At 41.0% G+C, this 16,468-nt stretch overlaps 1 protein-coding gene across 1 annotated transcript; it reads right to left on the bottom strand.

Annotated features, from left to right (window-relative positions):
* Positions 1-1,675: 1,675 nt before the first annotated feature.
* smyd1a (SET and MYND domain containing 1a) lies at positions 1,676-16,050 on the bottom strand. The gene is made up of 10 exons (XM_051412334.1): positions 15,712-16,050; positions 11,610-11,786; positions 11,221-11,434; positions 10,179-10,309; positions 9,887-9,925; positions 8,718-8,913; positions 8,479-8,571; positions 8,208-8,371; positions 2,135-2,303; positions 1,676-2,020 (listed from the first exon to the last, which is right to left on the bottom strand). The coding sequence occupies exons 1-10, from the start codon at positions 15,846-15,848 to the stop codon at positions 1,928-1,930; spliced, it is 1,413 nt and encodes a 470-aa protein (XP_051268294.1). The 5' UTR covers positions 15,849-16,050; the 3' UTR covers positions 1,676-1,927.
* Between the last annotated feature and the right edge of the window lie 418 nt (positions 16,051-16,468).

Genomic DNA, 16,468 nt, shown 5'->3' with positions numbered 1-16,468 from the left:
TCTATCTATCTATCTATCTAACTATCCAACTCCCATTCACCTGTTCCCTCTTCATAATGGCTTGCCCTTTTTTGGAGGATGTACTGGATGAGGAAGCCCTAATCCTCAGACGAGCATTTAGTCATGAAAGAGTCTTCCGGGACAGGTCAGACCCATTGGCCATTGGAGATGACTATCTGATTGAGAGATACAGATTCTCAGGTGATGGACTGAGATATTTATGTAGGCTGCTGGGTCCAAAAATACAGCATCAGACAGCAGGAAGCCATGCTCTCAATTGAGATGTTTTGCAAGTGGAAGCTTCCTTTATTCTGTTGGGGATGCAGAGAACCTCAATAAAGGAACCATTTGCTGCACATATCCTGGCTTGGTGGGCCGCCCCCTGTGCCAGTTCTATGAGCTTTTTTTTTAACTGCTATATCATACAGACATTCAACATGTCAGCAGACACCTAATCTATTCACCTCATTTGTTCACTGTTATCTACTTTATAGTCACTTACCAGCCTGCAAAATATTCTTGTATTTAACTTTTTTAACATCTTTAATGTAACTTGCTGCCAGGTCTTTTTATGGCCAGACAAGTTTGTTCTTTAGGAATTGTTTGCACTTAATCATACTCTACATTTAAGTAACATGCACCTCTACTTGCCACATTTAAAGCAAAGTGTACAACAGTTGATTAGTGGACTTAAAGTAACTCCTTTAGTCCTTTAATTGGAGCCTAATTATGACAGTTCCAGTGGAGCACTGTTTATTCATTGTACAGTTTTGGACTACTGAAGCATTAAGCCGGTCCGCTATTGTCTGCCAGGCTTTCTCTCTTTCTTTAATTATGGCATTGGTATTGCCTTTTTTTCTTATATCTTCCACCTCTTCATAGAACTCCATCAGGAGCTGTTGTTCAGCGGCCGTGAAATATGAAGCACGGCTCTTATCCATGTTCCTATCAGTGATTCTGTGAGCGATCGCGAGGTCTATTTCAGTATGCCGTGAACACAAACTTATCCCAACTATCTACACCTGGCTTAACATAGCCGCACCTTTTCATCCTGGCTCGGCAAACGTGCAACCAATTAAGCCATGATGCGCCGAGCAGGCTAGGTCAAGCTGCGCTTGCTCAATTATCCTGGACTTCTTTATTCTACTTTTGTGCAATACCCCACTGTCTGACCACCTACAGCTGACCACTATTTGTGAAGTGATGGACTGTGTTGTCAAGAAAATGCCCTGGAAAGATCCTGGAAATCGATTCGGAATGTTGTGTTTTCCTCCAGAACTGTAACAGAATGTAGCGTACAGTTTCATGTAGGGAAATAACATTTACAGACAATATAATTGATTAGTTTGCTTAAAAGACCAGTGTGTAGGAATTAGTAGCACCTAGTGGTAACGTTTCAGATTGCAACCAACTGAACACAGCTAGCGTTTGTATGGGCTATGAAGCATGTAGGAAATAAATACATAAAAATGGCTCATTCTAAGGTAATGAAAACACGATTCCTATATTTAGGTAATTATACACTAATGAAACCTATGCATATTATATAATCCTCCTAAATGTTATACATGGACCTTAACTAAATATGAAGAATCCAAATAATTTATGCTCGGTGGAGGAAGCAACAACAGCGCTGGTTGTCAGGAGCTTATTATTTCTGTGATTACAACACATGTCGTATCTCCACTTTTATTGCAGATACTGTACATACAGTTACATTTCGTGTTTCATCTGCACATGCTGATTTGAACAGAACAGTGTATCATTCAGACTCAGCACAGGGGCTGGGTGCAGTGCTTTAGAGGACATACAGTATGTATGTCAGTGTTAGACATGCATCAGAACATCAGCCGATTTTTCAGTGATAGGATCTTCAGCAGTGAAGGTGATAAGATATTATCATATTATTGCTTGTGCTCTGATCTTTTCATTTCTTCAGCGCAGCATCCTTCATGGCGTGGTACCCCTGCTCGTTCTGCTTAAACATCTTTAGCTCCAGCTCAGTCTGCCTGCGCATGGACTGAGGGCAGAAAAATCAAGGTTGCTGTGAGTGTTGTGCTTACAATATTAAATCATTTTTAAATATTCAGATTTTTTTTCATCGAATATAAAACTAAACTTCTGCCTGACATACCTCTAGGTCTCTGGTGATGGCGTGGTTGGGTCCGTGGGTGAACATAAGGATGCGGTAGGCCTTGCAGATCATGCCGTGACCCACCTCTATCTGCCCTGCATGCCAGTGGGTGATGCCTGCCCGCATGATGGCCATGCCTAACTGGGCGTTGTTAGGGTGGTACAACTTCCTGTTCAAAAGAGGGAGGGAATGTTACAGTGAAGGATCAGTTATCCTATTTTTGTGTGTTGGGAAAATAAAATCAACAGATTGATTAGTTTGCTGGTAATTGAACTCTGGAAAACTAGGAAATTCAGGGTTGTGATCTAGGCTGAAGATAACATGGGTTTTAAAGGTCCAGTGTGTACCATTGAGGAGGATCTATTGTCAGAATTGGAATATAATGTTTCTAGTTATGTTTTTATTGGTGTATAATCACCTGAATATAGGAATCGTTGTGTTTTTATTACCTTAGAATGAGCTGTTTTTATCTACAGAGGTTAGCCCAGAACAGGCAAACCAAACACTGGCTCTAGATAGGGCCACTGGCGTTTACTCCATAGTTTCTCCTACACACTTGGAAGGGGAGGGTGAAGTGAGGGAGTTTCACTTCTACTGCCACTAAATCCTACACACTGGACCTTTAAAATTGAGACTTTTGGTTTCACACACAGCAGAAGAGTCCTGGCTGAAAGTCCTTTGTTTGCTGACTCATTCACCCACCCCAACATCCTCCATATGTGGACTTTGTTGCTCTTTATACTGCACCTTCATACTTGTGTGTACTTTTCATGTCTAGACGAGGCAAAATGTGACACTGACATGGTATCCTCTAGTGGATCAGTGGGTCTGTTACATGCTTTGGTGTGAGACTGGGGTGGTCACCTCACAGGTTCTGGTTTCAGATCTTGGACCTGGGCCTTTCTGGGGTGGAGCATGCAAGGATTTTCACTAAGACCATAGTTCAAGACAAGTTATCAGGCCACTCATAATGAAGTCTAAATAAGTAAAGCAGGTGTAAATTAATGTTAAAGAGAACACAACAACCTTTTAGACAGACAATTTTAGAGTTCTAGAATCAGCATAAGTATAGTACTATAGTATCATACTGTGCTGCAGTGATAATCAGCTTCATAGGGAATGAAAATAAATGGATTCACACAATGTTTTTGTTTGTTTATACCAATCAGTAAATGTTCAATAATTCTCCTTGGCTGTTACTTGGAAAGTTGTATATTATTATCAGTTATCAGTACAGTGTGCAGAAGCAGTGACACTTGATTTCTGACCTGGATCAACTAAGGTTGGCGGTTTGATCTCCGGCTCTTCCCTGCTGCGTGTCGAAGTGTCATTGAGCAAGATAGTGAACCCCAAATTGCTCCTGACGCTGTGTATCCGTGTGTGAATGTGAATGAGTTCGATTGTTTGATGGGCTTTGCCATCACTGTGTAAATGTGTATGAATGGGTGAATGTGGCATGTAGTGTAAAAGCTTGGTTTGTCTGTTCTGGGCTACTGTGGGAACATAGTGGTTCAGCATGGCGGGCTCCTCCTCTTTAGATAAAAACATCTCATTCTAAGGTAACAAAAACACAACGATTCTTATATTCAGGTGATTATACACTAATGATTCACGTTTCTAATAAATTTTCCCCACTCAGCGACACACCCGCTGAGGAAACAACTCTGATTATTGGCAGCTCCATAGTCAGAAACGTGAAGTTAGCGAAGCCAGCGGCCATAGTTAAATGTATCCCTGGGGCCAGAGCGGGCGACATTGAATCCTATTTAAAACTGCTGGCGAAAGATAAACGTACATATAGTAAGACTGTTATCCACGTCGGCGGTAATGACACCCGATTACGCCAATCGGAGGTCACTAAAATTAATGTGGAGTCGGTGTGTAACTATGCTAAAACTATGTTGAACTCCGTAGTTTTCTGTGGACCCCTCCCCAATGTGACCAGTGATGACATGTATAGCCGCATGTCGTCATTCCACCGCTGGCTGTCGAGGTGGTGTCCAGCAAACGATGTGGGCTTCATTGATAACTGGAAGCCTTTTTGGGGAAAACCTGGTCTGATTAGGAGAGACGGCATCCATCCCACTTTGGATGGAGCGGCTCTCTTATCTAGAAATATGGCGAAGTTTATTTCTAAAACCTGACAGTCCAGAGTTGGGACCAGGAAGCAGAGCTGCTGTCTTACACACTTCTCTGCGCTTTCTTTAGAACAGTCACCCACCCAAAACCCCATAGAGACTGTGTCTGTCCCCCGATCACCTAAATTATTTAAAGAAATAAAAACAAGAGGAGTTCAACATAAAAATCTAATAAAAATTAAAACTAACTCCTCAGTATCACAAAATAAGAGAATGAAATGTGGACTGTTAAATATCAGGTCTCTGTCCTCTAAAGCTGTTTTAGTGAATGAATTAATATCAGATTATGATATTGATTTACTTCGTCTTACTGAGACCTGGTTGTCCCACGAAGAGTATGTTAGCCTAAATGAATCCACCCCCCCAGTCATATTAATACTCACATTCCTCGAGGCACAGGCCGAGGAGGTGGAGTAGCAGCCATATATGATTCGAGCGTTTTAATGGACCCTAAACCTAAACTAAATTATAATTCATTTGAAAGCCTTGTTCTTAGTCTTTCCCACCCATCCTGGAAAACACTGCAGCCAGTTCTATTTGTTATAGTGTACCGCGCTCCTGGACCGTACTCTGATTTTATATCTGAATTCTCAGAGTTTTTATCAAGTTAAGTCCTCAAATCAGATAAAGTAGTTATTGTAGGTGATTTTAATATCCATGTGGATGTTGAAAATGACAGTCTTAGTAATGCATTTATATCATTATTAGACTCAATTGGCTTCTGTCAGACTGTAAATAAACCAACTCATTGTTTTAATCGCACTCTTGACCTTGTTCTATCATATGGCATTGATATTGAACATTTAATAGTCTTCCCACATAATCCTTTCCTATCTGACCATTATTTAATAACTTTTGAATTCATACTATTAGATTATAAGCCATTAGGCAAAACTTCCTACAGCAGATGTCTATCTGACAGTGCTGTAGCTAAATTTAAGGAGGAGATTCCATCAGTGTTTAATTCAATGCCGTGTCTGAATTTAACAGAGTCCTATAATAACTTTAGTCCCTCCAAAATTGATAATCTCGTTGATAGTGCTGCAGGCTCACTACGAAGAACATTAGATTCTGTCGCTCCTATAAAAAGGAAATTATTAAAACATAGGAGACTAGCACCGTGGTATAACCACCAAACCCGCCGGTTAAAGCAAAAAGCTAGGAAATCTGAAAGGAAATGGCACTCTTCCAAATTATCAGAATATCGCTCAATTTGGCAAGATAATCTTAAAACCTATAGAAAGGCCCTCCGTAATGCCAGAGGAGCCTATTACTCAGCACTTATAGAAGAAAATAAGAATAACCCTAGGTTCCTCTTCAGCACTGTAGCCAGGCTGACAGAGAGTCACAGCTCTATTGAGCCACATATCCCCATAAACTTAAGTAGCAATGACTTCATGAGCTTCTTTTATAATAAAATTATTACTATTACATTCAGGAACTTTACTTAATGTAAACTCAGATATATATTTAGACTGTTTTTCTGCTATCGATCTTCATCAGTTAACTTCAATAATTTCTACATCAAAGCCATCAACCGTCTGTCTGTCTGTTTGACCCGATCCCAACTAGGCTGCTTAAAGAAGTCGTACCCTTAATTGGCACTTCTTTACTGGATATGATTAATCTTTCTTTATTATCAGGATATGTACCACAGTCCTTTAAAGTAGCTGTAATTAAACCCCTTCTTAAAAAGCCCACTCTTGACCCAGGGGTTTTAGCCAACTATAGACCAATCTCTAACCTCCCCTTCCTCTCTAAGATTCTGGAGAAAGTAGTCGCCAAAGAGTTGTGTGACTTTTTATATAACAATAGTTTATTTGAGGATTTTCAGTCAGGATTTAGAGTTCATCATAGCACAGAGACAGCTCTGGTTAAAGTTAATAATGACCTTTTGATTGCTTCAGACAATGGACTTGTCTCTGTACTTGTATTATTAGATCTTAGTGCTGCATTTGACACCATTGACTATAATATTCTTTTACAGAGACTTGAGCATCAAACTGGCATTAAAGGAACCACACTAAGCTGGTTTAAGTCATATTTATCACATCGTTCGCAGTTTGTACATGTTAACGATGAATCTTCAATAAATACTAAAAGTCATGGAGTTCCACAAGGTTCTGTACTTGGACCATTACTATTTACTTTAAATATGCTCCCTTTAGGCAACATTATTAGGAATCACTCCATTAACTTTCACTGTTATGCAGATGATACGCAGTTATATCTATCGATCAAGCCCGATGAAGTTAATCAATTATCTAAATTACAAACATGTCTTAAGGACATAAAATCCTGGATGAGCTGCAATTTTCTGATGTTAAACTCAGAAAAAATTAGATTCTTGTACTTGGCCCCAAAAGCCTTAGAGACTCACTGCCTAAAGATATAGTTACTCTAGATGGCATTACCTTGGCCTCTAGCACCACTGTCAGGAATCTTTGAGTTATCTTTGATCAGGATTTGTCATTTAATTCCCACATGAAGCAAACCTCTAGGACTGCCTTCTTTCATTTATGTAATATTACAAAAATTAGACACATCCTATCACAGACAAATGCAGAAAAACTAATCCATGCATTTGTTACTTCTAGGCTGGATTACTGCAACTCTTCATTATCAGGTTGCCCCAATAAGTCCATTAAGATGCTCCAATAAATTCAAAACGCTGCAGCACGAGTACTGACAGGAACTAGAAAAAGAGATCACATCTCTCCTGTACTAGCTTCTCGGCATTGGCTCCCTGTAAAATGTAGAATATAATTTAAAATTCTCCTCCTCACCTATAAAGCTCTTCATGGTCAGGCCCCTTCATATCTTAAAGAGCTCATAGCACCCTATTACCCCACTAGAACACTACGTTCTCTGAATCCTGGGCTACTTGTGGTTCCTATAGTCTCTAAAAGTAGAACAGGAGCCAGAGTCTTCAGTTACCAAGCTCCTCTCCTGTGGAACCAGCTTCCAGTTGTGGTTCGGGAGGCAGACACCCTCTCCACATTTAAGAGTAGGCTTAAGACATTCCTCTTTGATAAAGCTTATAGTTAGGGTTGGCTCAGGTGAGTCCTGAACCATCCCTTAGTTATGCTGCTATAGGCCTAGACTACCGAGGGATTTCCCATGGTGCACTGAGCTCCTCTCTTCCTCACTCTTTCTGCACTCATTCATGTCCCATTAATGCATGTTACTAACTTCACTTCTTCCCCGGAGTTCTTGTGCTTTTTCGTCTCGCAGGTTCTCATGGATCCTGGTGGAGCCTCCTGCCATGGTCCTGCTTGACTGCCATTGCCAATATCACTGATATTAGTGTTATTATTATTATTATTATTATTATTGTTGTTATTATTATTATTATTATTATTATTATTATTATTATATAGCTACGGTTACTGTTGTTGCTGTTGTCACTGCTCGTTGTCCCCAATCGTTGCTGTTGTCATGTTCATCATCATCAGTCACTACTATTAGTGTAGTTGTTGCTACTGTTGTTGCTGTGCACCTGTCTGTCTGTCTGTCTGTCTGTCTGTCTGTCTCTCTCTCTGTCTGTTTCTCTCTCTCTCTCTGTCTGTTTCTCTCTCTCTCTCTCTCTCTCTCTCTCTCCCCAACTGGTCGAGACAGACGACCACCCACCTAGAGCCGAAGGATTTGTCCTAGGTTTCTGCCTTTTAACAAGTGCTTGCTCATGGTGGTACTGTTGGGTCTCTGTAAATAATGTTATAAGGAGTTCGGTCTAGACCTGCTCTATTTGAAAAGTGTCCTGAGATAACTTCTGTTATGAATTGGTGCTATACAAATAAAATTGAATTGAATTGAAAATTTAATTTAATTAATGAAAACATAATTGTGTACTGATGTTGTATCATGTCAGGCAGGAATAGTGTGGACATGGTTGTGTGGAGAATCCCTCCAGAGCAAAGCCCTCTGTCAGCACTCACTTGTATCCCTCCACCATCCTGCGGGCGAGCCCTGCAGCCTCAGCGAAAGACTGCGCGAATGAAAGAACCTCACTGGCAATGCTGAGCACACGCAGCTTGTACAGGTGAGTGTCGGCCAAGACGTTCTCCTGCTTCTGCAGACACTCACGACACAACTTCACCACCTGAGCGAGGACAGGCAAAACACGGGAGAGGCAGAGGAAGGTGGAGCATATACAGTGTAAGACAATAAAAGAGGAGGTGAAGAAAAGCTGAAAGCAGTGCTGTGTACCTCTTGGTAATCCCTATCAACCCGAGCCATTTCAATCTTCTCCAGACACTCCTTACTGAAGGCGGTCACCTCTTTTACCGTATCAGCAGATAGCTAAGGGGGAGACACAGCAACAACACAGCTATTAGGAATATCCAGAAGCAGTCAGATTCTGCATCTTGTGTGACATATCATATGCAAACCCAACTGAAACCCCACTTTGGTGTACAGTAGAATCTCCCCCGTGTCCCCTCACTCACTTTGTTCCCCTCGCTCTCTGCGGCAGCCATCATCAGGTCGTCCTTGATGTGCTGACTGCAGTGTTCGCAGGTGCAGTCGAAGTGGAAGTTTTCCTTCAGCTTCTTCTGGCGGTCAGCAGACAGGCTGAGGAAGTCCACATAGCTGACGGTCAGCTCCTCGCCCTCTGCAATTTTCTCCAAGGCTCGCAGCTCGATCCTGGGACAAAGGGAGGACAGGACGGGGTCTGGTTACATATGTGAGGATTTTTCTGACATTTTCAGATAGGGTTGAGAAACTGCTGTCATTGTCGGATCCCACTGGGTTAGAGAGAAATGCTTGACATTTTTGGAGCTGCTGGGTTTTCATTTGACATTATCAACAACAGCAATACTCCTACTGAAGAAACATGAAAAAATATATAGTTTCATTTTATAAAAAGGCTCAGTAATTTCCTTAAACAGCTGGTCACTGTAGTTTTTATTAAACACTATTTTCAGCGGAAGAAAATCGAAAAATGTAGCTTTATGTTTATGTTACATACATGAAAGTGGTATCAATCTTCTCAGCTGTCAGGTAAAAAGTGAGTGAGTATATTTCCCAAAATGTCAAAGTGTTCCTTTAATTATGCTGACTGACTTTACTTATTTACTTTTATTCATCAGAGACATCATTATACGATGTGATGATGAAATGAATGACTTAATTGCTGCATCATGTTCCATTACTGTAAACTTGAATTGAGTGCTCATGAAGCAAATCTTGCTTGCGTTTTAATTGTGTTTAGTTTTAAAGGTCCAGTGTGTAACATTGAGGAGGATCTAGTATCAGGAATGGAATATAATATTCATAGCTATGTTTTTATTAGTGTATAATCACCTTAGAATGAGACATTTTTATCTACAGAGGGAGCAAGCCCACTTCTAGCAGTCTACCATGTTGATCTGCCATGTTTCTACAGTAGCCCAGAAGGGACAAACCAAACTCTGGCTCCAGATAGGGGCGTTCACATTTTCTGCATGTTTTGCGGTCACCATAGTTTCTCCTACACGCTTGGGAGGTGAGTGAGGCAAGCGAGTTGCAATCTGTAACTACACCACTAAATGCCACTAAATCCTGCACACGGTCCTTTAATAAATAAAATTAATTTACAGCCAATTCACACCCAGCTGTGAACAGCTGTAATACGTACCTCCTCTGAGAATGGAGAGCTGAACTCACAGCTGACTGGCTGCAAAAGAAAGTGACAACCAGTGTAAATTAATTAATTAATTGATACAACATTGAATTATAAAACATTTATAAAATGTATAAACATTCATACATTTGCCTTTTGTTTACAATAAAGCATCAACAAGTCTATATGATGCAAATCCTGTTATATGATTGTACCTAACTGTACATTGTAGATAACTTTCTGGTTCTCTGGGTGTAATAACACAGTACAGATTCCACAGGTTTTGGGGGGGGGCTGGTATACCTACTTGCCGTGGTTGAGGATGACGGTGCAGTTGGGCCAGCAGTTATGGTTGACCAGACACAGGTTGGGGAAAAGACCCACGCCGACGGCCTGCAGGCCTTTCTGGTCACTCAGCGTGAAACCATTACACTTGATCTACAGAGACAGAGAGAGGTGGAAGAGGAGGAGGAGGAGGAGGGTAGGGAGGGAAGGAAGGTTTAAACAGACAACATCACATCGCCCCACTCCTGGCTCCTCTGCAGTGAGCTCCCTGTTCGTTTTAGAATTGATTTAAAGATTTTACTTTTAAAGCACATTTGGATCTGGCCCCAAACTAGAGAGCAGAAAAGTTGATTTTTTATTTTATTTATATTTATTTATTTTATTTTTATGGCCTCTATTCTGCTATTTTTGGTATTCATTATTTTTATATTTTATTACATTTTGTGTATCATGGCTATCATTTTGTTTGTCTGTCAAAGCACTTTGTAAACTCTTATTCTTATTATTATTTATAATCATTTATTTATTTCTGGAGATGTCTTTCCTAATATCTGAAAAAAGTCACTTTTACTTCACTGTCTATTCTTTTATGATATAATAACCTTTCTATTTACTATTTTTTGTACATATCTACATGAAATGAAATATAAGAATACACATTTTCACTGAAAAACACCTAGAATAATATTATGATAAATGGATCTAACTAGTTTAAGAAAAGTTACAAGAAATATTTTGGAAGTCTAAAACATCTATGTACAACTTTCTAAATGAAAAAAATAAACTTGCTGAGGTTCTGTCCAGATCCACAGTATAAACAATTATGTTTTGAAAATAAATCTAGTAAATTTAAATATAACTGCAACTTTAAAAGAACCAGACTGAAACTTAAGGTTCTTCGTAACTAAATGGTGTATGGCACTTGATCTTCACTGGCAGAAGATGTTAGAAAAACTACATAGATAGACAGGAGAGTCAGGTGCCCGCCCCCCCAAAAAGGTCTTTCAGAGTTAAAGGTTCTGTATGCAATGTGCAAAGGCAGCTCATGAAGCATTTATTCTCACGATGCCAAAGATGTGTGAGATGTCTTCGACGGAGTGCTGCTTGCGTCCGTAGGACCAGTACTCCAGGAAGCTGTGCACGTCAATCTTGAGCTTCTTGCCGTCTTCTTCAGGCAGGTCGGCCACGTGGTCCTCCAGCTGGTCCACTGAAACCAGCTGACTGTCCGACACAATGCCTGTGTCCTTGTGAATACGCCACAGCACGCGGGCAGCCAGACTGGGCAGGGGACATGTGAGTGAGACAGAAACCTTCAATCAACATCTGTGTGCATAATCGGTTGATAGAGCTCATTGACTGATTGTGCCAGACAATGCAGAGTACCAGGAACACTTATTCCCAACAAGGTTCTAATACAGTTCGTCTCTTGCAGGTCCATGCAGGATGGACTTACCGAACACTCTCGCTGGGCGCCTTGCCGATCTTCCTGATGGCCCCACACTCCTGCTTGTGTTCATCCCAGCATGCAGTCTGGCAGGTGCGGTTGCAGTAGTGGGCAAACTTACACTGGGCACAGCGGTGCAGATTGGCCTGGTGCCGGAAACAGCTGTGGCACACCTGAGTGGCCAAACTGAGAGGGAAACAAACAACAGAGTGTTACAGCTGCACTGACAACATATTTTACTGGCATCTCCAAAGAGCTGCAGAGAGATATAAGCTAGCACAGTGGTTCCTAACCTAGGGGGCCGGACCCCTACAAGGGGTCACCAAGCTTCGGGGGTGGGGGGTTGCAAGTCCTTCTTGAATGCAAACTTTTAACATATACACTGCCGGATTATTCCTACTAAAATATGTAAGACTAAAATACTTGTATGTGCATTGGTTTTTAGTTGTGAGGATCTGCTTGGTGTTCGCACACCTGAAGCTGGGAAATGAATAACAATAATACACTTTTTTTAAAAATAAGAAGGTTTTAAGAAGAGATTTAAAAGAACTAGGAGATATAATGTGTCTCAGTTCACTAGGCAGTGAGTTCCATATTGTGGAGGCTCTAATGGCAAAACCCAGATTGCCCTGAGTCATACACCTGGGAGTAACCAGCAGGGCTGCATCCACGGATCTCAAGGGCCGAGGGGGCACATACAAGGTTAATGAATTTAGGTTAGGAATTAAGGTCAATGAATCAGACATGAATTTGGGAGTGAGTCAGTTACATCTTTAAAAGTGATTAATATATTTTTTGAACTAATTTGAAATTTGGAAGCCAATGTAGGAAAGCGAGCACAGGGGTGATCAGGGTGTGAACTACAGGTCTCTACAATATTGACAATATGCTATTTATGCCATGCATTTCTGTTTTTCTATATCATGGATTATGCATACAATTATATATTGTATTGTATTGTATATTGTATATATATATTGTCTGTCTGTCTGTCTCTCGCTCTCTCTCTCTCTGCCTCTCTCTCTCTCTCTCTCTCTCTCTCTCACCCCAACTGGTCGAGACAGACGACCACCCACCTAGAGCCGGAGGATCTGTCCTAGGTTTCTGCCTTTTAACAGGCAGTTTTTCCTTGCCCTTGTCGCCAAGTGCTTGCTCATGGTGGTACTGTTGGGTCTCTGTAATTAATGTTTTAAAGAGTTCGGTCTAGACCTGCTCTATTTGAAAAGTGTCCTGAGATAACTTCTGTTATGAATTGGCGCTATACAAATAAAATTGAATTGAATTGAATTGAATATAATACTATTGATTTATGATTTGTGCATAAAGGTGATTTGTCAACTTTACACTTTAATAAAGACACTGCATCTTACCGACACCACTGAGATAGGGTGGAGGGAGCCCTGGCTGATAGTGTGCGATGGAGTAATCAAGCTGAGAGTCAATAAAAGCATTTACCACTTTTTGCAGATTAGCAAAACCTAAAAAGGACCTAATTAAAGTTTCGATGATCTTTAGCTGGATGAACAACATTTCTGACTTGCTCAACACAACCGAGGTCTGCAACAAGATTCCAAGCAGACAGCTAAATTTTGTCTGAGAGATCACTCAGTCCTTTTTGGACTTGTAAAGGACTAGAAAGAAAGCTGTGAAACTAGAGTTTGTTGATGATATATAGATGTGTAAAATTCTGAGTTTTTTGTTTTGATTCTGTATATCATGGTATTTCCATTCCATCAACATATAAAAAGATGGACCACATGACAGCTCAAAACAATGAGAACATCTTGATCGCCCCCTGGTGGCTGACTGCAGTATAGGTCAAAAAGCCCGCTGCCTCCATGTTAGAAGATTGATCAAACTAACAAATAAAGTTTGCGTCAAATACATTTTTCCCAAAGATGGTTTCTGGCATTTTAGGAAGTTCTTATCATGCTGATGTTTGTTCCAGTGTTCATCTTTCTCATCAGTTTCTGATCAGATTAACATTTAGGAGGATCTTTTGTCAGAAATGGAATATAATAATAAGTATAATAAGTATGTAAAATAGGTATGTTTTTATTAGTGTATAGGAACTGTTGTGTTTTTGTTACCTTAGAATGAGCCGTTTATATCTACAGACAATGCAGGTCTCTGTGGAGTCCGCCATGTTGACCCGCCATGAACGGACAAACCAAAAACTGGCACTAGAGAGACACTTGAAAGGGGATAAGTGAAGCGAGGGTGCTGTGATCAGTAAATACACTGCTAGATGTCACTAAATCCCACACACTGGCTATTTAAAAACTAAAGATTATTTAATTTGATTTGAATTTATTCATTTGTTTAAGGTCTGAAGATTTGAAAGGTATTTCATATGCATACTATATACTATTCAATATAACTTATATTGTTAAATATACAGTTTGGATGAATAAGACAGATGTACATACATTGCACATAAATATTATAAATAAAATATCACAGCTCTATCAGTGTTTTCAAAATAGTAAAAAGAGTAATCTATAAACATGATTATACTTTCCTGTCCTCATTTTAGGACTGTGTATTGTCAAGAATCTGGCGATACAATATGTATCATGATACAGGGGTTACATGATTCAGTATATCATGATATATTTGGATACTGTAAGCAAGGCAATATAGAAGTTTAGTTAAATAAAATTTGAGTTTGAGTTTGAGTTTAAAAAAGGTTTACTTTTTATGCATTAGGAACAGTGGGGTCTGCATTTGTATTTATCATAGTCCTTATAACATCCAGTATCATAGCCCTCAGTTTACATTTACAACACTGCTATCTAGCAAAAATCAATGTAGTGTTTTTGAGAATCAATACAATATCACAAAACAAAATAGATATTCACGATAGTAAGGCTATACGATACAGGGGTTACGATTTAGTATACTGTGATATATTACACATCATCGTCATATAGTATAAAGAACACACCACTATGTCACAAAACAAAATCTTTTCTTTTGGTCATTTTGAAGCTGTTTGGATGCCGACAGAAGCTCGCTCTGTGAGAGAACACACAGGTCTCAGCTGACAGCAGCCTGTGTCTGTGTGTGTGTGTGTAAACAGTTTATCCAGCAGAGTCTCCTCTGCCTGTCCAGCAGGACAGTGAACAGACGTGTTAATGCTTTTGATGATTGTTGGAACGCAGCAGAGCCCCATGCACACACAGTCACTAGCAGCTCCTTTCTCACTGTACTTTTGGACGGCTCCTGTCTTACATTAGGCAGATCCTCTCAGTGCGGGCCTGCCGGGTTGGACACCCTCAGTGAGCCAACATCCTGCAGCTACTAGCTCTTATATGGCTCAAACACTACGCTACCAGATCTGTGTCCGGCATTCCAGCACATAGACAAACCAGGCGGCACTAATACCCACACCGCTATTTACAGAAAAGGCCGGTGCACTGGGTATGTTGCAGAGTGCACAAACTGCAGCTACCTGCTCTCACATAGAAGCCCGTAAGACAGAAATCTGGGAGAGACATCACACATGAGAGATAGTCCTCACTGAGACCAGGAAAAAACTAGTCCAGTTTCAGTGCTCTATGTTTACTGGTTTTTTTTCTACGTTAAATATAATGTGTCACATTCGACCTGATAATAATTTTACATGCATTATATGTAGCTACACTCAAGAGTTAAGATTTAAATGATTGCATCATCAGAAAGGAAAAGATAGATAGATTATCCCAAGGGAAATTCAAGATGTCTTTTCTCTATCCACACTCCTGCTGAGAGTTCCAACCCTCTGGTTCAGACCCCATGTGAGCTCACTGGAATCTCTGAGACTAATGTTTTAATCATTTTTATTCATGACATTAATTTGAAAGCTTGCAGGGTGTCATAATCTGTTTGCTGCTTGCTCTTGAAAACTGAATCCATAAGCACGTCATGCTCAAGTTCACATGACTCTCTGCCAGCTTTCTCATTGCTGGTGTCATGAGAAATTGGGCGTCTAGAAATGAGGTCATGAAGCCTGACCCACTGTCCACAACACACCTGCAGTGTGTCCTCCAGATCTGCCAACACATGCTCAGAGAGAATGAATCAGTCCTCCCCTGAAAGTATCAAAAAAACACAACTAGGAGGCTCGTACCTGTCAAAGACCACGGCGGAGAAGCTGGGCTCTGCGAAGACCACTTCCCCAGCGTTGAGCTCCTTGGTGGCCCTCAGGCCTCGACCTTTCTTCCCTGCATCAAACAGCTCAGCGCTCTCCATGTTCCCCACAGTCATTGTACTGGCCAAACAAAACACAGAGCGAGCAGAGGAAGGAGAAATTGGCTGAGGGTGGGACAGGCCGAGGGATAAGGGACTAAACAAGCGGCAGGGAGCGGAGAGTTCTCATCAAATTCTCACTAACATTCAGGGGCACTTGCCCCCTCTCTCCCTAGCCCGACCCCTGCTACATCCAAAAATAAATTCGCCCCCTCTAGGGGTGGTACCACCTCCCCAGAGTGGGCAGGGGAGTGGGCAGTGGGAAATGAGAGGACCTGGGGGAGAGCAGGGGGAGGCAGCGGAGGTAGAGGTAGTCTGTGGGTGTCGTCCCCTTCTTTGGGTTGGGCGCCTCCTGTGGTATTTTGGTCTGGGGCAGCTGTGGCTGTCTGTCAGAGGCACATGACAGGAAACGGACACGCTCAGATTCAATGGCAGCCCCTCTGCTGTATCTGTTTTTTAAATACTTAAATACAGTACAGTGGGGGCGGTCCCAGACCCTTCCACCCAGCCTGTAAGCCTTTAAAGTGGTCTTTAAAGGAGCTGTAAGTGATATTTATTTTGTTAAAATAAGTGTTAACTAGCTCTATATCTATAACTATCACTGATACAGAGTGTTCAGTAAATAACATGGATCTCCC

Source organism: Dicentrarchus labrax, unplaced genomic scaffold, assembly GCF_905237075.1.
Source record: "Dicentrarchus labrax unplaced genomic scaffold, dlabrax2021, whole genome shotgun sequence".
Taxonomy (NCBI): Eukaryota; Metazoa; Chordata; class Actinopteri; family Moronidae; genus Dicentrarchus; species Dicentrarchus labrax.
Note: the sequence above shows the minus strand (reverse complement) of the source record. Positions and strands in the feature narration are given on the sequence as shown.

Coding starts and splice junctions, on each gene's coding strand:
- smyd1a (XM_051412334.1), bottom strand. CDS start 15,848: ATGACTGTGGGGAACATGGAGAGCGCTGAGCTGTTTGATGCAGGGAAG. Junction 10,310..11,220: donor TCTCACACATCTTTGGCATC/GTGAGAATAAAT, acceptor CTGTCTCTGTAG/ATCAAGTGTAATGGTTTCAC. Junction 8,572..8,717: donor CAGAGAGCGAGGGGAACAAA/GTGAGTGAGGGG, acceptor TCTCCCCCTTAG/CTATCTGCTGATACGGTAAA.